This window comes from Drosophila innubila (genome assembly GCF_004354385.1).
Source record: "Drosophila innubila isolate TH190305 chromosome 2L unlocalized genomic scaffold, UK_Dinn_1.0 4_B_2L, whole genome shotgun sequence".
NCBI lineage: Eukaryota > Metazoa > Arthropoda > Insecta > Diptera > Drosophilidae > Drosophila > Drosophila innubila.
In genome coordinates, this window is record NW_022995372.1 from 20,251,007 (window position 1) to 20,273,192 (window position 22,186).

General features: G+C 40.8%; 2 protein-coding genes across 2 annotated transcripts; one reads left to right on the forward strand and one right to left on the reverse strand.

Moving 5' to 3' along the window:
• Positions 1 to 6,953: 6,953 nt before the first annotated feature.
• On the forward strand, positions 6,954 to 13,805 carry LOC117781126 (WD repeat-containing protein 81). The gene is made up of 4 exons (XM_034617855.1): positions 6,954 to 8,612; positions 9,086 to 11,523; positions 11,799 to 13,365; positions 13,425 to 13,805. Exons 1-4 carry the CDS (start codon positions 6,994 to 6,996, stop codon positions 13,657 to 13,659), a joined length of 5,859 nt encoding a protein of 1,952 aa, XP_034473746.1. The 5' UTR covers positions 6,954 to 6,993; the 3' UTR covers positions 13,660 to 13,805.
• A 5,216-nt stretch (positions 13,806 to 19,021) lies between these two features.
• LOC117780659 (opsin Rh5) lies at positions 19,022 to 20,350 on the reverse strand. The gene is made up of 3 exons (XM_034617284.1): positions 20,071 to 20,350; positions 19,667 to 20,013; positions 19,022 to 19,612 (listed from the first exon to the last, which is right to left on the reverse strand). The coding sequence occupies exons 1-3, from the start codon at positions 20,328 to 20,330 to the stop codon at positions 19,047 to 19,049; spliced, it is 1,173 nt and encodes a 390-aa protein (XP_034473175.1). The 5' UTR covers positions 20,331 to 20,350; the 3' UTR covers positions 19,022 to 19,046.
• Between the last annotated feature and the right edge of the window lie 1,836 nt (positions 20,351 to 22,186).

Consider the following 22,186-nt stretch of genomic DNA (forward strand, 5'->3'; position numbering starts at 1 on the left):
CGGTATTGAGGGGTTCTAGAGGTGGAGTTGTTTCTAGGCGGGTGCTAAAGTGAATGAGTTTTCTATTAGTCAAGCACGCTATATTCATGCACGCAAAACTATATAGTAGATATAGCTTATATTTGTGGTGTTAGTATATATGTACATGATTCTAATTTTTGTTGAAGTAGCTAAAATCGGTTTATTGTTTTAAATTATAATTCTTTGCATTTACATGGTGCTGAATAGTTGCGGTTTTATGCGGTTAAGTGCTGATAAATTTAAATAAGTATACTATATAGTTAATACATAAAATATAAAGAACATTCAAGTAGTATATAGTTAGTTGATGAACGTAACCTGAGCTTTTTGCTCTGCGATCTTAATGAATGATCATTACCAGCGGTTAATTTTATAGTAGAAACGTGATACGTATTCCACCGACGAGTTAAATAAATTTTTCTAACTCGAGTCGTTTTGTACAGCTTAAATAAAGAAATATATATATTAAGAAGATCTATCTCAGTTCATCGATAATACCTACAGTATATACCTATAACGAAAACTTTGTAATAAAAATGATTACAGTTTACAAATTATCCGTAACTGTGATCAATATGATTTAGAGATTTACTTTTACATTTATATTCAACAATTCTGATTCTGAAACTTTTAGATTAGATTAAGAACTTTTATTTTAAGACATTTTTTTTCCAAATTTATCTGGTATTTTAAGACGAATGCTTTATCTCAATTTTTTAATTGTTACAGGGTATAATTAATCGCTCTGAGATTATGAAATCCCTATCAGTAAGCGTCATCTGGTTACATGCAATCAATTTAGTAACCAAGTGTTTGAGGACATTTCAATCATATACTTATATTCTATACACACATATATATATGTTTGTATTATGGGCATACCGGGTTTATCAGCCTTCTTTTTTTTTTTTTTTTTTTTTGCTTTTGTTATTATCAATGGCACACTTTGTCCAGACTGCAGAGCAACTGAACGATTGAACTCGAAAAGTCAGATAATCAAGAGCACACACTCAAGTTAGTATACTTATATGGAATATATATATATGAGTATGCCATATAGTTCAAGAGTTTGTTTTTGAAACTCGAGAGTCAAAAGGAAATGGCATATTAATTGATAATAAAGGCCATTAATTCAACATATGTATTAATCTATATGCTATCATCATTTGTATTTATGCTACTCTTACCTCGCCTGCCCCCAGAGGACACCATTCAATTAATGAATGCTGTCAGCTTTAATTAATGCGCGACCCATTCATATCAGATCGCATCTCATCTCTTCAGATCTTGCTTTTTGCACTCACAATTGCCCACGCATGTGACACAATCCGATCCGAAATGATCGGATCAGACATTTCGGAGCTACGTATGTATATGTATATATTTTCATAGTACTTATATATGATGATCTTCTGCCTTCATTGTTGTTGCCTTAGCGTAGCCTCTTTAATTGGCCCATAAGTCAGCGAACCATCATCCATGTCTCGCTCCATGGTGTGGCCTGTAATTGAAATGGAAATGTTTCTATAACATTTCAATAAAAAATTCTGCCAAAAATTCCAAGGAAAAAAGTTATTAATAAAGGGTCCTAAATTAAATACTCTATTTTAGAAACTTAAATACCGAATAGTACTTTTTGTGATCTATAAAGATAATTTAACAGTTTAAAATCAAACTGGAGTTTTTAAATGTAATTAATTCTTCAACGAAATAGTTCGCCCTTTGCTCAGTTTTGTTAAGGTAATTGTATATACAGATGTGTTTCCCCGAAACAAATCAATTATCGACAGATTATAAATGTGGATATAAAACAAAATAGCGAAGCCACATGAAAAATTGGTTTCCTAGGGAGATTAAAAAAAGAATAGACTTTTATGTTCATAAATATAATATCACTTCCTCTGAATTATTTGATCATTATTACAAAATAAATGAAAAATTAAAATGTTTTATTGAAAGTGTATAAAAATTGCAAGCAAATATCGGGTATATTTTCATGTAAATTCCAAAATCCGGCTTAAACCGACGCCAGAGTGTCCGTGACCGAAAATATTTCCGGATTGATCTGGTCTGCAAATACACTCATAATATTATATATATTTATATATATAGACTTTGACTGACCATACCCTCTCAATATCAAGCTTGCATTCGAGTATTTTGCGTTATTTATTCATACAAATGAATTGAAGCGAATGAAATGAAGATACTTTATGTATGTCTATTTATGGTATGCGACGCGGTGGAAGAAGAGAGTGTTGTCAATCAGTAGACTGTTGGGACTGTGACCTTTGAGTTGATGGAACTGAAACTGGTCGCTATAATTTTGCGTGTGGGTCAATTGAAAAGCCAACTCAAAGGCGTACCCCAAGAAAGACGTCAATGATACTCCCCCTTTTGACGATGTAGACTGGTCTTACGAATTGATGCATATCAGCAGAAGGACAAGATGTTTTAAAGAACTGCAGAGAATGCTAGAAGAAGATGTGTACTTAATTAGCTATAATAGGAAGACTGTGCCTCATGCACTCCGAAATATTTTAAAATCACACGTCCAAGTGTCAACAAAGTAAAGAAGACGTTGGGAGAAGCTTGTTCGGCAGATGGAACCCATATTGTTTTTTTGAAATATCACATGCTGTCAAAATATTGTTGAACTTAATTAGGGGACGATTCCACACTGTGGTGACTGTTGCAAGGCCAATGAAGATTTCAAATCAGAGATAAACCATGGGAATGGTTTAATCAATAATACATATTAATAACAGTACTCTTTAACTTAATTCTTAAACAATATGAAATAATACATAAACTTCATACTTTTCATATTTTACTATGATTTTGAAGCAAAAGAAAAATAGTTATGTACATTTTAAAAGTTCGTCATATTTTAAAAAATCAAGAAAAAATTAATAACTATAAAAACGCTATTGCTATACGGATTATAATGTATATAACTGAAATTTGAGCCTATATAGAACTTAGAGTGCATGCGCTTACAATTCCCAAATGTTCTATGACTAATCTATCATTTGTAAATGGCAACTGACATAAAAAAAAAACTATTAGATAACACTTGTTTTTCTCACTTTATACCAATTCCCAATCAACTGTAGCAATTAATTGGTGAAATGACTTGCTTGACGATGAAAACCTAGTTAGCTAATGAGAGTCACTTGACGGCTTTCAAATTAAATATGAAATCAGTTTCCACTTTTTATATTGTGTACCATATTTAATGAAACTATTATTATATTTTCAGGATCGAAAAAAACTCTACTTTTAAATTTGAACAAAATTTATTGAATATTCACTGAACAAGATATGTTTTTTAAACTTTTTCTATTAGTATTTAATAATTACGTTAACAAAATGTAAGGCTAAATAAGCAGAGAAACGTGTCGTTCACATGTAAGTTTTTAAACAATTTTTAGCTTGTTTATAAATCAAAAGTGGAAGCAACAAATAAAATACGAATAAGTAGACAACTAGCTAATATACAGTTAAATAATTATAATAGATATATAGTTGCTATAAATGTGAGGTTACTTATAGCAAGTCGAGGGTCGCATTCTCTGGAAAACCCGCAACCACAAGATATTGTTGTTTTCAGTTTTTTTTTTTTTTCTTGTTGTTGTGGAATATCGTCACGAGACTTGAACTACTTTGGCTGGAGTGGAACAAGTGGCTGGCGCTGGCTGGGTCTCAATATCTAGAGAATTGATTTGAGTTGAGTGATCTTAACGGTTGCCGGCAAGTTTTGAAGGCTGTCAAGGCGCAACGTCTGTCGATTGGAGTCGGCCAGCCCGTTTTGATCTTTACCCTACACATTAATGTTGGGTTTTTTTTCTATAGTATTTTTATAGTAAGGTAATATTCCTTGACTGAAATTATCTAACTTATGTACACGTTATAAACTGGGCAACTTGCTATCTTAAATATAGCTTTTACAACGGTACTAATAATAATATACAGTTTAATCTTTATAGCGACCACAACAACCTTTATAATCATTCTGCGAAACTTTCAATGACTTTTGTACCAGAGTAGCAAATGTTACCTACCTTCTATCCTAAAACTCGATTTAACTACCCCCCGTAGATAAGATTTCAGATTTCTATTTACGTCCGGAATGTTATGGGTTAACAAATATCTAATCCAATAAATCTGACAACATGTGACTCAATTTATTGAAGTCGCACGCTTACAATCTATTGCTTTTCGGTTTTGAGCCAACTATGTGTCATTCCCGATGATTATACCCAATATCGTAATTGCTTGAGCAGCTCATTAGAGCCTCAATGGCAGTCGAGAACGTCGCCGTCTTTGATAATTATAAGTAAACGTGTATTGTGAATTTCCAAGCATTTCCGAAACCTGTTCAATGCCCTAATTATAAGTACTTGTACCGATATCCTTCCTTCATATAGTATTGAAAATAATACAAAGAACTGATAAAAAAAAATGAATAACATGAAAATAAAAGTATCTTTGTCACGCCGAAGACCTTGGTACTCTAACAAAACCTTTTTCAAAAAAAAAATCAGATTTTCTAAAACCTTAAAAAATGAAAGGATTTGCTAACAAAACTCAAAATTAAATGATCAGGTCTTAACAAAATTTTATTGACAATAACAAATACTCAACTGAAAAGTTTTCCTGAAATATCTTAAGAAGCAGGAGAGTTTTTCAATTTAATCCTGAAATTTAAACCCAATCCAATTTTACCTACATTTGGTTAGGATAAATAAAACAATAACAATTATGCAATTTGTTAAGATTACTTGGGAAAAAACATAGTTTTTAATTAAAAATTTGGACTTAAAATGTCGACCACGGCTCCTTTAATGGAAAAATCATAATAACCTCTGCAAGAGTATAACAAAACACTACCGATCAGTAGGATGCTTGCTTATATACATACTATATAAACAAGTTCTATATTTAATATCGTATATAAACAATTTACGACTGTATACACAGCTTGTTAAAAGTGAGAAACGCTGTAAGAACCTTTAGAATGCAAATATGCAAAAGTGTCCGGCTGTCAATTGAATTAAAAATTTAATTGTGACATTTTTAAATATTTGCTCGCGTGTTTCCTAATAAACACAGCCGGATCTCAGGGTACCCAGACTCGGGAAGACGGGCCTTTAATAAAGTCAAAGCAGTGAGACACATGTGCGAAGTGCTTAAAATTTATGAATAATATTTTTAGCTGGCAATTTTAAAGAACGGAAGTAAACAGCATTAATTGCAGTTTTTTGACAACATTTTTTTCAGGGTTTCTCCGGCAGTTGTAGCGTATTTGTCAAGTTTACAAGCCTGGTAAACGAGTATTTTAGCCTTTCTACGAGCATTAGCGGCTTTTTACATGGTAGCTGACCTACTCTCTCCATATACTGCCCATAATCGCAACAGCAATAATCTTCAGTCTCAGGTGACTACAAACAAAATGTAAAAAACTAACTAAACTACTGCTCAAATACACACACACTCGCACACAACCAACAAATTGTACACCTTGACCTTACAGGCAGGTGTAACATTAAGTTGGTTGATTCTTCTTTAAGCTGCCGACACTGTAAAGTAAATAATTACTAATACAATTACAATAATGGTAGCGTAGAATCCAAACGAGTCTGGGATTACAGATCCCATTGATAAGATTAGACAAGACAAGATTGCGGCATGAATAAAGGCAGAAACCGATTAGTTGTGGAAGCTGTAGTAAATTTATTACACAATATTTTCACTTTTGAATATACGATGTATTTGAAGTGATTCACATAAATGTTTAAAATATGCGCATATTAATGAAATATTCTTATTCGAGACGCAGATTGTGTGCAACAGGTTCTAATTTCAAATCTCTCGAAATCAGTCATAAAACTGGACTTTTGGGTCATTTAAATATTAATATGCATGTGTTCTATCCGGTATTTGAAAATCATTGGCCTTTTGTTTTAATTTCTTTCTTTTTTCTTGTTTTCTTTATATTATCGCATTCGTTTACATTTCGCATAAGTATATACATATGTAATTTCAGAATTGAGCTGATAACGTCAATGAAAGTGAAAGCACGCTTATCGAGGGGTTTGCAAGATCAGTAAATAAATTCAGATCGCAGTAGAGTCGCATTGCCCCATTGTGTAGCAAGTGGTGCAAGTTAATAACGAGTCATATTTACTTTATGTTATTAAAATAATTTGTTTATTTTCAGCTGTTCTCCAAAATAAAAACAATTTGACATTGGCATCTGCGACCAGTTAACGAGCCCTCGTCGAGTGTTTTCACAGCAATTTTGTTGTTTTTTGCTTCTTTTGCTAAGGTCGCCGCCGGCCTTTTGAACTCGACATACATAAATAGCACATTGCTTGGCCGTTGACCCGCCGACTAGCAGATTTCTAAAAGCCCGACAATGAATAGTCTTAGCTTTAACAGATAGTTCACTTGTGAAAGTGGTGCAGTGTACAAAATAATTATAATATTTTATGCCATTTAAACTAAAGCTTTGAATAACGTTTTTTAAATTTGAAATGTTATCGAACGGCAGCGTAAAATGTCTGTGCGCCATTTATCGAAAGGCACAGAACATGTATTTTTCTAGTATTTTTTATAAAGGGTGCACAGCTGATAGTGCTGTGAAATGACCAACGACCGTAGTTAGCTAGAGATGCGCTTGGTTTTTCTTGCGATATAACACAAAGTAATAATCAGTTCAAACAATATGTTTAACAGCTAATTCTATAAATAAAACATGTATGTTTTAAATAATAAAAGTTTAAGTAATTATAACAAATACAAAAATATGTGAAGAGCACTCAATGAATGAAATGTATCGCACGCTCGAGCGTGCGATATCGTGAGCAATCGCGATCCGTAACCATCTCTATATTTGCACATTTAGTTTTGTTTTTGTGTCCCCCAACTTAGTAAATTTAGTTGGAGGTGAATGTTGCTGACTTAGAAATGGGTGATAGTGACGATGCGATATGGCTGGAAATCGGTATTAATCCTCAACATGTTGTTTGTGAGTCAGAGGAGGGCGTGTACAAGCTGATATGCGATAAGGCCTGGCTGCAGGCCCTTGAACGCCATCGCAAACTTTCCCCCTTCACACATTGGCCGCAGCTGGACAGACGTGCGCATCCCACTGGACCACTGGAGCATCCCTGGACACGCATCTTGGTGCAAACATACCGCAAGCAGCCGCAGCGCAAAGCATATCCACTGCCACCAAGATCAACGAGTGGAGAAGACGCACAGTTACCACTGAGCTACTCCCAGGCAGTTGTCAATGTGGCCAACATCAACTTCAAGCAGCTCTGGGAGGCTGCCTACAAGCAATATGCGGGTGCCCATGTTAAGCAGTGTAAAACGAGTGGAGTAGCTCCATCCAAGCAGCAGACACAGATTGGAGGAGGTGGAGGAGGCTTGCAACCACATGATGTGGTCCTCAGGGAATTGATACAGCGCATCTACAACTGCCCCGTGTTGCACTGGCAACAGGAGGACGAAGGAGGCTCTAGCAGGGACCTGGACTTGTCTGGCGATTGTCATGCCAATGTACTCCCAGCTCTGGTGGCGATAGAGACAAGCACACACTACTGCGTCTTTCATTATCCGCCAGCGTTGGAATGCAGTCTTTATGATTGCATTACCTACAGTCCGGCACTGCTGGGACGAGGCTACAATAAGACGCTATTCATCATCTATCAGCTGCTGCAACTGTCGCGGCATTTACAGGCACAAGGCCTGTTCCTGGGCGATCTGCGACTGCAGCATGTGATGCTGCGAGAGAATCTCTGGCTACAAGTGCTGCCACGCCTGCAATGCAATCTTCTGCTGGGTGAGCCAATGGCAACGGTGGACATGTCGCCACTGAGTTGCCCAGAGCTACCTGAATCTCCAGAGCAGTTGGCCTCCAGCAGCACCATCGATCTCAAGCTGGCCTACGATCCGGCTCAATTCAATTTGCGGGAGTACTGCGAAATGTGGTGCAACGGTCAGTTGTCCAACTTTGACTATCTCACCATACTAAACAACGCTTGCGGACGGCGTCTCAATGATGCCGCCCATCATCACATCATGCCCTGGGTGACGGACTTTGCCGGACGCAACGGCGTCAATTGGCGAGATTTGACCAAGAGTAAATACCGTCTGAACAAAGGCGATATTCATCTGGATCTCATGTACACACATGCCACACAGCATGCAACTGCTGAGACAGTGACACCTGTGGAACAGGTGCCCCACCATGTGTCCGATTTTCTCTCCGAGATTACGTACTTTGTATACATGGCACGACGCACACCACAGTCCATTTTGTGCGCTCATGTCCGTCCCATTTGGGTGCCCGCCGAGTATCCCGTGTCCATGCAGCGTCTGCAGGAATGGACACCCGATGAATGCATACCCGAGTTCTACTCGGATCCCATGATATTCAAGAGCATCCACGAGGATTTACCCGATCTGGAGCTGCCCTCGTGGGCGACCTGTCCCGAGGATTTTATCTGCAAGCATCGCGAAGCTTTGGAGTCGCAATACGTGAGTGAGCGACTGCATCATTGGATTGATTTGAACTTTGGGTGAGTTTTAATGCGGGATTGTAAAGAAGAGTAATGAGTCCTTAAAAAAAATCATCAAATATTTAAATTAAAATTTGTATTTAATTTATTTAGCTTAATCTTTTTTTTTTTAATTAAATAATACAAAACTTATTTTCAATATTGAATAATAAAGATTACCATTAATTTCTATAGCAAAAGCTTAAGCTTCGCATAAAAATATTGGAAAACAAATGTTAAGAGCTTTGATATTTAAATAAATATTGAAATTTTGATACTTCACTACTTTTTTATTTATTTCATTTTAAATATAGCTTTTAAACGTTGGGAGTTATATTCAAATTTTAAATATGAATTTAAATTTTGTTATTATTACTATTTAGATTAATAAACCGGGGATAATTTTGTATGTTTGTATATAAATCCAAAAATATTTTTTATTTTACTACATATATTTTCAGAAGGAATATTTAATGATTGTTTGCGTTTTTCAGGTACAAATTAAGCGGCAAGGCGGCCATTAAATCTAAAAATGTCTGCCTCAGCCTGGTGGATCAACATTGTAATCTCAGTCAGCGTGGCATTGTGCAGTTGTTCACGCAACCGCATCCGCCACGTCGTTATGCCTCGCCGTGGTTCAACAAAACGGCACCAAGACTCTCTCAACTCTATGGGAATAATAGTGGAAACAGCAGCTCCAGTTCAGGTTCGAGCAGCAGCAACAGACGCCTGGCGAGGAGCACCGAAAACCTGAATGTATCCGCCAAATCCAACACGGAGAACAGTTCACCACGCATGTCACTGCGTCCACATGATGAGCAGTCAAGTTGCGGTTCCAATTTCTATAACATGACCAACTTTATAGAGATGCCAACACAGTATAATCCTGCTTTGTTGCTGCAGCAATTGGAAATGTTGGAAACCTTCTATGCACGCACCTTTCCACAGCAACGTGCCTCGGCTAATCCCGAAGAGAAAATGATTAGCAGCGATTTGTTATTCGAACAAAATTCAGCGGAGCATTCATTTACCAATCAATTGTTTGCCTTTGATGGGACAATTGAGACCAAGTCGAAGAATCTGTTGGTGCCAACAACACGCCGCCAGCAGAGTCTGCATCAATTGATTACCGAGCGACGGGATCGGGAGTTGCAAGTGCTGGGCTGCCTCATTGTGGAACTGTTTGCGATGCAACGTCTGCGTCCGCTCCTCACCAGCAATGGACCAAGTGCGAGCTTTGAGTGTCGCTTAGGTGCGTGTCGAACATTGGCACAGTTCCATGTCCAGGAGCTACCCAAGACGGTGCGTCATGTGGTGCGTCTGCTGTTGCAACTGGAAAGCAATATGCCGGTCCAGGGATTGCCAGTGCCAACAAATGCTGCCCAATTGCTGGAGCCGATGTTTGCCAATGCTTTGCTTCCATTTCCCAGTCATTATATTGCGGTGTATGCCTTTGTGAGATCTCTGCACGCCTTCCAGTTGAACTTTGTGCTGCTCGAGCTGCACACGCATCTCAATTGCAACGGAGGCAACGAGTGTGCCAGGTACACGGAGTTGGATCGACAGCGTGTGCTCTTCGAGCGTAAGATTGCCGAGTGCAAAGTGATGTCATGCTGTGCACATGTCCGGAGATTGCTGGAACCGGTCGCCTTTGCCTATGAGCAGTTTCCGCCCGTGGAGTTGTTGCTGCCTCACATTATAGATCTGCTAAGGGATGAGAGAACTTCCATACTCACCGCCTGGAATCTATTCGATCCCATTGCTCAGGCCTTGGGCATTGTCCAGACCCAACAGCATCTGCTCCAGCCGCTGCTTAAACTATACGATGTGGAGAGCAATGTTCTGATGGATGATGCCAACACTATCAGCAGCACCAATAGCAACAATAATGCTGGACACCTGCGCTTCTCCTCGAGCAGCTCCTTCAAGTCCCGGAAATCCGTGAAGCTTTATCATCATAGCTTCCTCTTGCGTTTGATTGTGAGATTTGGATTGCGTTGTTTCCTCCAGCATTTCATTGCCCCTCTTATTGAGGCTGTTGGTGGCTACAAGGAGCCGGAGCAGGGAAGTGGTTTTCACTATCACAGCGGTGGCAGTCGCCGCACAAGCAAGAATCTTAGCTTTGCCACCGAGGAGCCACCACCTCAGTTGCAAGTACAGCCGGAGTCAAAGGCAGACATTGAGGAGCTCTTCACATTCGAGGAGGATCAGGAGAATAAATCCATAGATTCCTTTGATATGCGTCCCTCTTCGACGGCCATTGCGGAGGAGGCACGTGAATCCGATGGCAGTTCTCCGGATAAATTGGTCATCAATGAGCTGATGTATGGCGCCAAATTGTCGCCGGATAAGTTATCCCTGCAGAGTCTAGCAGAGACACCGCCTCCGACATTGCCCGTACCACCAATTGGACCACGTTCACCCACCATTGAGATCCCTGCTAGTGGCATACGACGTAGTTTCCAGTTGAGCGCCATCGACTGTGATATTGGTTCCCGCAAGAGCGTCGACAGCTTCGAACTGATCAGCCAAGTCACAAGTGCCGTGGTTAATGACTCAACGGAATCTGCTGCTCAGCCAGAGACGGAGGCGGAGGGTTGTGATTCACTGCAGGCATCGGTGATATCGCGCATCTCGGAGGCGAAAGCTCTGCAGAATAATCGCATCAGCGAGATGAGCGCCGAGAGTCTTGTGTGGTTATCACATCGCTTGGGTCCCGTTCTCACAGCCCGCCACATCACTCGTAATCTGCTCAAGCTGCTCTCCCTCTGCTATGTCGGTCAGGAGAATCTGCTGCCCGAGGTGGAAGCTGGCAACTCCATTGACCCATCAACGGATGCCTCCAATCTCAATTACTTCAGCATCGCCAATGCTCGTGTCGTCGGCGATCGGAGTGCTGCTCGGGTTCTCGAGTGTCTCATGTCTATAGCGGGTGAGTTTAAGTACTTATTTATAGATTAGAATTGATTTAACAGTTTATGTTTACAATATTTACATAACACAACATTAATTTAACAGAACACATATGTCCATGTTAGTAACAGCACGCTGTTAGAGTTAAATTTATCATGTAAAGATGTTGTTGTTCTTCGTTATTTCTGATTAATAAATAAAAAGCAACAGTGCTAATATATTTAAATAATTTTAAATACTTAAATGAAATAGAAATAAATAAATTTATTATCTCTTTCTGTTCTTTTTCCGCAGCACTCTATGGAGAAAACTTTCTACTGTTGCAGTACTTTCCGCACATAAGCGAACTGATTGCCCTATGTTCGAAGAGGATGACGGGCAGTCTGGAGGGAGCTATCATCAGTTCGTTGCAGCTGGTGAAGTACATGTTGCCCTGCCTGATGGATGCCAGCATAATGGAGCATCTGCAGCACATACTCTTGGATGCAATACTCTTACCCATACTGCGACTGCTGAGCTCGACGAATCTATTGATGCCAAGTGGTTATTTGGGTCGATCTTTGTTGGCAAGGAAATTCCTCGATACTTGCTATGCGCTGAGTGTCCGTCTGGGATCGGACATGACGCGGGAGCATCTCTGCCAGTCCCTGCTGGCGCCATTCTTTCTGATCTTCAACAAGGCCTACGGATTACCCAATGATTTCAGCTCAAATCTGGCAAATCTCACACTGATCGGCGGGCCAGGTCAACAGCAGCGTGCGGTGGAGGAGTTGAGGGATGTCTTTGGACCAGAGTTGGCACATACCTCCTACTTGGCATTCCTACGCTTCCTAGGTGAGTCCATAATGCAGCGTACGTTGAGCAACTTGGAATTCGTGCTTACACTGTGCCACGAGCATGAACAGCCAAATATGGGACAGGACAAGACGGAGCGAAGCCAATCCGCGACTGTCAGCCAAGTTGATTTGACGGATGCTGTGGCACCCAACAGTTTTGGCACCCAAATCGTTGGCAATCGCTTGCAAGTGGCCAGCAGCAGCATGGAGCTCCTCGACATGGTTGCCTACAAGTTGGATCACATGCCGAGCACGCGTCATCTCAAGGGCAACTGGTTGGCCTACTGGCGTCATGAGACAACACGCAGTGAGAAGGACAACCAAGCATTGAATCTCAAGCAAATCCGTTTGCAATCCTTTGTGGGACACACGAATTCGGTGCGTGCCATTTATGCGCTGGAGAATGAGAATAGTTTTGTGTCCGCCTCCAAGGATAAGACGGTCAAGTTGTGGTCGCTGCGCAGCGAGGGCGATGGACGCAAGAGCACCACCTGTCAATTCACGTATACGGCGCACAAGAAGTCCATACATTCTCTGAGTTTCCTCGAGTCCTTGCGATATGTCGTCTCCTGTGATGCAGGCGTGCATCTGTGGGATCCCTTCATCGGAAGACCGCTGGGCATCTTGGATGCTCCCAGGCACAGTGCGGTCACGGTGGTCAAGTGTTTGCCCTCGCATTCCCCATTGGTGGTTGCTGGCACCGCCGAGTCAACGGTCCGGATTATCGACGCCCGATCCATGCAGTATGTCAATGAATGGAGAGTTTGTCATGCTGCATTGCCAAATGCCACAGTTCGTTGCCTGGCGGTGGCACCATCAGGCAATTGGCTGGCAGCTGGCTTATCCTCTGGCGCCATTGTCCAGCTGGACACACGCACCGGCATCGTGCTCAACTCCTGGCGCCCCATGGAATGCGATCTGCTGCAATTGACGGCGCCCAGCGATCAGATGCTTATCAGCTCTGCCCTTGATCACAGCCTCGCCGTATGGCATGCCCTCGATGGCATATTGCACTATCAGCTCAAGTAAGTTCAAAGCTGCAATTAAATCTAATTCAATATTGTAATCTTTGTTTCATTTAAAGGCCTCCTCCGGAACCGGCACACTTTCTGCAAAGCGTTGGCACCTCCCTCATCTATGCCACAACTGGGAATCGCGTGGGCGTCTATGCCGACGTGGGCAACTCACACGCATTGAATACCATCACCAAACTGCGTCCGGAAACATTCCGTGGCGTTCTTACCTCTCTTGCAGTCTTGCCTCTCAATCGGGCCATTCTAGCCGGCAATGAAAGTGGAAACATAGCTCTACTCTGCTAGCCAGGATTAGTTTAAGATACAATATTATCATATATAGTACATATATAGAAAGACAGGTTCGTCTCTAATTGAGTTCTAATTGAATGACACCAAATATAATCGTAATGCACCTAAGGCAATTTTCTAAATATACTCGATCAAAACAATAGTTTATTAGTTAAAATCTAGATCTAAATACTGAACGTATTCTATTCCACAAAACAACAACTTTATTAATTACTATAATTATGTTAGTGTTAAGCAATACTGTCTTTATTTTTTATTTAAAACAATGGTAAAAGGCATCAGTACACATTTTGTGTGTATATGTTTGTATTATATAAACATAATATTTAAAATTATATAGACATTTTTAATCTTCGGGAATTGATGAAGTGGGAGAACTATACTTTCAATGAATTTTATAGATGAAATTTTATAATAGTTGTACTTTAACAATGGATTAACTAAAGTTGGTATTGTATTCATCTTATCTTATATTTGAAGGTCAATCTTAGCTTGATATTTTGAATAAGTTCGTTTTGGACTAAGCTCAACCATAGACTTTTTATAAAAATACATCCATTTCCTTCGTGAATTCATATTATGTGTCCCTTGTTCATCTTGGCCTAAATCTGTAAGCCACTTTATCGATTCAGAAAATTACACAAGGAGCGCAAAATTGAAACGTGATCTGGGAGCACAGAATTTTAAAGAAACGTGCCATTTATTTTTATTTTTTTATTTTTGCCTTTTCGATGTTTTTATTGTAATTTTATTCTTCTCGATTTTCTCTTCCACATCGCATTGAGCTCGGGCAATGAACTTGGGTTAATCAACGAGTTGTGATCTCAAAGGCAACTTCCCTCGTGTATGCTGGTGTGTGTGTGTGTGTGTGTGTGTGTGTGTGTGTGTGCGGTGTATGTGTATGTGAGTGGAGGATGTATACTAAGTATATGGAGAGAGAGCATTGCATTTATTTTTGGGCGACGCGACGACATTTCGCGTGGTTTCTTTTTATGGCAACTTTTTGCATTGGCATTTTTGTTGTTATTGCTGCTGCTGTTGCTTCAGCTGATGATGATGTAGTTGTTGTTGTTGTTGTTCTTGCTGCTGATTTTTATTGTTGTCGCTATATGCAGTTTACGGCAGAGTCTGGGGCGACGTATGCGTAAGACAATGATTCTGGGCGCTTGTTACAATGAGGATTTACAGAGGACAATAGTGCGTCTAACTTGTGCATAAAAAACGGAGCAACAACTCCACCCAACGCGTGTATCTCTCCCAGTGCATCTCCCAGTGCAGCGGAAGGGAATGGGACTCCCTCTCTCTTCAACTGAAATGCATGCATGATTTCTTGTGTATCATCTTGAATTCAAGGAGTCGTTGTCAGCATCCGTGCGTAAATTGCATTTTACATTTGGGATGTTGAAACAAGTGCGAACTCAACTGGAACCAGTTGGTCATGTGTCTTGAGTTTTGTTGCATGTTGCAAGACGATTGGGGCTGATGGCTAACAGGCTGCAAGTGCATGTTGAAAGCGGCTCGACAGAAATAAATGTTAATATCTTGGTTGCAACGAGTAGATAAAGCGAAAGTGCGACAGAGAGTGCAAGATGATTTAGTAGAATAGCTGAAAATGTATTTGTATCTAAGTGGAGAACAGTTATAAAAATAATAACAAGTCATAATAAATTAATAATTCCCATGCCAACAAACAGTTACAACAAATACCTATGGTGGGGTTGAGTGGTGCTCCCATCAAAATATACACATCAAACCTCAAGTAAACGTCATGATCACACAATTCAAAACACAACACAAATATCTCGTGCGACACAAAAGTATGCGGGGAATTCGAAATTTTCGAAGAATGGTTTTGCATGAAATTTCACTTACTTGCCCGAACAGGCTAACAGCGTAAAGCAGACGGCATTGTTATGCTTGGAATGCTTTGGCATTGGAGTAAACAGTGTATAAACAACATACATACATACATAGGTACATGTGTGTGCGTGTGTATATATGCAGGGCTGCCAGAGCGCATACCAGGGCCAACATACCGTGTCGCGGCGTCCAGCGATCGAATCTGGCAGCCCGACAACACTGCCACGAAACCGCAAGAATGTTGAGGTTGAGTTTGAGACTGCGGCTGATTCCAAACAAATATGTATGTGAAAACATGTTGAAGCTGCAAGCTGAAAATTCCTACATACCACAACGTGTGTCACGGCGCGGCGCATGTTGTGTTGTTGCTCTTAACATAGCTCGCAGCAGGTGCGAATGGAATGGCAACAACAGCGTTGCCAGAGTAGCAGTAGCAGAAACAACAAACATCAGCGTTTGCGAGAGGCAGCACTCAAAATGACAATGTTACCAACATACAAGCGAAAATTAGCACTAGGCTCACAGAAATTGCTAAATGGTTGCCCATTGGGCGCACCAGTGTGGCCCACTCATATTTATAAACTCATGACAGTTTATGCCATCAATTTTATAACTCACACCCGTTGCCGGGGGCGGCGAGTCAATAAATTCTCAGTGGCCGGCTACGTATTTTATAGTCGCGCATTGCAGATCTGACATAATAACTAAGAGGCGCGCAGAATGCGTAGCTGCTGGTCTGTTAGCCCACATAGGCGGACGAGACGCAACTGAGCGACGCTGTTACTTACCGCCATACGCGAGCTCTCTCACTCTCTCTCTTTCTCTCACTTTCAATTAGCTTCGAGATGCGAGCCACCCGCCGCCGGCGAGTGTGCCTTTGTGGGCGTTGCTGCATTCTATAAAATCGAATTTTTAACGTTCAAATGCTAACAGAGCCACAGAATTGGGCGTAGCATGCGCGTGCTTATCGATTTTCATCATGTTAATTTTTAGCGCGCTCGTCGCCTGCTATTTAACAGGCGCCCACCCCATGAATTGGCATTACATATTAGGATTGCCAAAATAATAGCAAGACGATTAATAGACCACAACAAAAAAAAAGCGAAAGAGTGAGAGAGAGAGCTGCTTGTTAAAGTGACGAGTGCAAGCGAACGAGCAACATTTGTGCCCCTGTTGACAATGGACATGCGCAAACAAAATGTTAACTTTTACGATATTAGAGAGTTCAACAAGTTTTGTGACTGGAACAAGCATTTAATGGGAGTTTGTAAACACCTTGTTATTAGCTACGATGGGCAACAACCCCGGCAATGCAGATAATAATCACCACCGTAAATTGGCAACTGGCTCACTTAAAGTGCAAGCGAGACAACAGCTGTGTGCGTGTATTGCTTTTGTATAGGCAATTTAAAATCGTTTTAATTTCGAAAAGACATCGCCTGTAAAAGGCGTTGCGACGTGCTAGCGAACGCTGTGCGCCTGTTCGCAAACGATTAAATTCAGTTTAATCATCCACTAAACAGCTACGAGATACCGTTTCGTTCGTTATTATTATTATTACATGCAACAAGTCGTCGTCGTCTGTCTCTTCACACACAATAAGGGAAACACCGACCCCGGACCGAAAGCAACCACAAAGCGCCGCTGAATTGGTGTACGTAATAGAGAAGTGTTATTGTGTTGTTTTTTTTTATATTCAGATTTGTGCGCAAATTGGATTATCCGACAATGAGGAGGAGCTCAGAGTCAGGCAACACCACATCAAACGATTGCAGCAGCCGATGAGCACGAGACCCACAGTAGAAACATCTCTAATCCCATACACACACACACACACACATACAGTCACAGTCAAGCACTCACTCGCTCTGTTGAGCCGTATATTTATCTCGCTCGCACCTGTTGCTTGGTTTCTAACATCATTTCTATTGAGTTTTCATTGAAAATCTAATCGTGCTGTGTGTGGAGAGCATGCTGCTAAATCTCATGCAGACCTAGTAAAAATGTTTGTTGTTTCTTAAAGAGCAAGAAGAAGCCCCGGCCCCGAGACAAACTAACTCATCCTGTTGTGGTGATGGTGGTGTGGTTGTGCTGTGTGCTTTGCGAGTGGTGTGTGGTGTCTATTTGGCAACCCAATGTTGCTGGCAGAGTGGTTCGTTCTCCTTCCATCCGCTCCTCCTCTCACCACTCTCATGAGCTATAGTCACACAGTCTGCACACAGATACACACGCATACAATCGCACACCAATCACTCGCTGCGCTTTCTCAGCCAATCACGCTTTCAACTTTGTGTAGAAATGTTGTAAACGGCTGCTAAAAATTCTGTTCACCTGTTACCGTGTGGAACATTCGCTGAATTGAAACGCTGCTGTTGGCCACGCGGATTGGTTGGATGTGCGCAAGCAACAAAGAAGCGCAACTTTTTCAACTTCATCAGTTGCTCGGTCGCAGTACAGCCGTGTTGGATGCCTCAGCCTCGGTCGCAGGCAACGTTTCCCCTATGTGGCGCAGTCGCGATATTTTTGTCGAATGAGAAATGAGAATATTTGAATTGCCTTCTCGATGTGCTCAACCTGAGAGTGGTTCTGTGGTGGTTGCTTGGTTGGTTGGTCGGTTGAAACCCTGTCCATTCATTGGACATTTGCCCTAAACTGGTATGGACAGTGCTTGATGTTGCTATCAACTCAAGAAATGCATCAAACAAATGAGAGCATTCAATATTTTGGAAACACTGCGAGACTTTGTATTATGTACTGTGATTGTCCCTTGATTCATCTATCTGTCTGGCATCAATCTGGAATCTACATCAAGATCCACGAGAGTATCAATGTATGTCCGATTTTGCTAGAAGCACAAGAAATGCATCACAACAATCAAAATAGTCAAATTTTCGCTGATAATTTTCTGATTTTCTTTTAAGTGTTGCTCCATATTTAAAAAAAAAAATGGTTTATAGGTAATATTGTGAATGTTATAACATGTTGCAATCAACAACCGAAAATAAGCCCAACAATGAATTAATTACATACAATTAAATTATTTACATAAATAATTATCAAATTACTACTATCCTTTAATGTCCAAACAAATTTCAATGTGTTAATCATCTAGTTAAGATATTTCACATGTGTATCTAAGTAGATACCGGTACGCATTCTGTACATTTTCCTAAAAATTATCATATATTTTTTGTATTTTTAAAACCTTGTCAAAAGTGGAACGATTTTCAAGTGGAATGATTATAATCATGGTTTGGCCTCTGAAGTCAATCTGCATTAAAAATTGATTAGATTCCTTAAAAAAAGTGCTTTTCTACAGACGTACCAGAACCGATACTTGTTTCGGCTTAGATCCCTGATTAAAAGTATTATGTTTTCTGTTTTTGTATGCCATCTTTTTTTTTTGGTTTTTTATTTATGGAACTTTTTTAGTTCATTGCTTTAATGTTATGATCTATAGATCGAGTAATTCTATTTTTCTATTAAATTTTTTCTAAAATATATATCCGAAGTCAGCTCATTCAGTTCTGAACGCTCATAGCCAACGTATCTCCGCTGACGCTGGCCACACTCTCCTGACCACCCGTCGTACCAGATCCTGTTTGTCTCTCACGTATGCCCAGCCAGGGTAGTCGCCGTTCCAATTCCAAGCGATATTTTGGATGACTCGTAGCGTATACCCAAGGATCCAGGCAGGATACAGATTTGCAAGCCAACATGGGCAACATGGAAACGAATGGAGTTATCAACTGCTGCTCTCCAAAGCAACCAATCAATGCGACAACCGAATATGGAGTCCAGGACAACACAAATAGCATATAGATTATTAATGCTGCTTTGGCAATCCTTAGTTCCACACTCATGGAATCATTGCTGGCATTCGCCGAGAGGGATTTCACATTCATCTTCTTCGCCTGATCCGCCAACATCTGCTCGTGAGTCCGAACATGGGTGAATAGCTTGTAATAGGAGACGATAATTATGGTCATCGGTATGGCATACGACCATGTGAATATAGTACGGACAAACAGGCGGTTCTCATCGGTGTTCGTCAGATAATCGAAGGTGCAAGTGGTCAGGAATCCCTCTGAAAAGTGACATCAATATGATATAGAAAGGGATTTTTGTTAGCTCGACTTACCCGGCTGGTAGCGACCCCAGATCTCAAAAAGTGGTAGTACCGAGAAAGGTGTTGCCCACAGCCAGGTGAACATAATGCATAAGATGATCTGTCCATAACTCAAGCGTCCATCGATTGGATTCGAAATGGTTTTATATCGATCAAATGCTATAAATGCATTCGTAATGGATGCTCCCATGCCCGAGATGCCACCATTTAGCGCATAAATCTTGCAGCCCAAATCTCCACCAGCTATATAGCCCAGAGCAGCGTTAATCAGATAATGTGGCATGTTGGAGCACATGAACAGATCAAAGACAGCCAAATTCAGGATCAGCAAATTAGATGGTGTACGCAGAGACTTGGAGCTGAGAAAGCGATAAATTTATGGCATTCATTTGGGGATAATAATTTCCTCAACTTACGTGGAGAATATCCAGATGACCAAGCCATTCCCAAAGATATTCAGGATCATCAAGGCACAAAATGCGATGTAGATGCCGGCGCGATAATAAATGGGAGGAGCACGAAATCCTCGCCAATGAGCGTGCACCATGTGCTGAAACTCCTGAGGATAATCCTGACCCAAGGATATCACAGCGCCACTTGCATCTCCAAGACTGTCGTTTGGAAAGCCGACATACGGTTGTGGCCCGGCCAATTCGTCGTGACCGTTTAGATACATTGCACTTGAATTCCTTTAAATTAAGCTTTAGACTAGTTCAAGTGGAGGCACATGCTCTCCATTGACGTCTCGCCATTTGGCTGACCTCTGACATGCTGGACAGCGGCATTTTTATAGTGTCCACATTGGGTTGGGGCCTGAAATTCAATTAAGGTGATTAGACGGGATTAAGAGGTGCTAATCCACGTCTTAAGACATTCTTGTGCGACTCATATTACGTTAAGACGCTTCTCGACGATGACATTCAAATTCAAATTCAACGCGGCAACAAAACGGTTCACGTTCACTCGTTCTCGGTCTCGCTCGCTCTCTCTCGTTTTAATCGTAAATTGTAGCAGAAAATACGAACGAACTTTTGTGCGAAATATGACACTAAGTAACGGGTGCACAGCAATCGATAGCAAGCAACTTGTTTTGTTTCTCTCGGTGGTTGACTGCTCTGGCACGTGTCTAGCCGCCGACGACATTTCCATTTCCGCGGGTCTTTTGCGTGCTTCGACCTGTTTCTTTCAAACGCAAAAATGCGCTCCGGCGCACAGCAATGGCTTGATGGACTCTGTGCGAGAACGAGACAACACTCGTACACAACAACGAGTCATACGAGTATATAGCCTGCTCGCTCTTGTTCTCTCGTTGCATTTCAAGTAAGATTGTCAGCAGCTGTTGAGTGCTGTACGCCTGGTTGGTTCGGCGCTGTCATTTCACAATGACCCACCTTCACGACGAAGCGTTGACGACTGACAGGATTTTTGTGTGTTGGTTGTTTGTACAACAAACGTGTATTGCAGCAACAAAAAACAAGAACAGCAACATTTTCATTAGGCGGACAGAAAACAACGTACACATAACAACAGAAACTAACACAGACACAGAACAAGAATAATATTGTACATATCGTTGTTATTTTGTTTGTGTTTTTGTGCACTTTATTGACATGTTGTTGTATTGTATGTATCCGTAACCAAATGGAACTTCGTGCACCCTCCCTACACTAAAAGATACAAACGACATGAGCATGTACGAATTGTACAGACTGTAGAACTCTACTACAATTGAAATACTAAAATTTTATACATATCCATTATACCTAAATGTAACTTAATAATTTCATAAATTTATTCCCACCACAAGTTAAAATTTGCTTTTGTATTCCAAGTTATTAATGTTAATTTCTTTCTTCACTTAATCACCACAAATGTACCATGCCTCGTTCAGAGTAGCGCATTGTCAGAACCCAAGGCTAACGACGATTCGTACTCGTTCTCGTTCGGTTGACTTGTATTCGCCTTGACCGTAATTTGAGGCCGTTCTCATTGCCAACTGAAGGACGCACCTTGAAACTCAAGGATTTTGCGCGAATTGCGAAATTTCGCAAACTTTTTCGTCTCTCAGTGGGTCAAAGCAAAAATTCGCGAATACTTTTTTGGCAGTTCAAGTGAATGACATAAGCAGTTTTATTTGTATAATTTTCGGGTGGCATTGAAATATTATTTAAATGCGGAAGTGGGGCAAACAACTCATTTTGGCAGCCGAAGACACTTGCTCTCAATTTTGGGCGCCTCATAGCACAGGTTGTGATTTGAGCTTTTTTGGAAGCTAAGGTTAAGGTTACTCGCTAATTGCAGCACCGCCTAACGGTAACTAACCACAGTCAACACGTGGTATTGGTGGTGGTGATTGCGGATTGTTGGTGGTGCGCGACATAAAAATTATATTATATTTTTAAAAATATGCATGTCCGTCCCGTATAAAATGTGCGGTCAATCGAGCCCCAAAATCCAGTTTGGGGAACAGGCGCACACAATCAAGCAACAAGTCGCCCCGCGGCCCCAAATACCCGACGCGCCGTACAACGA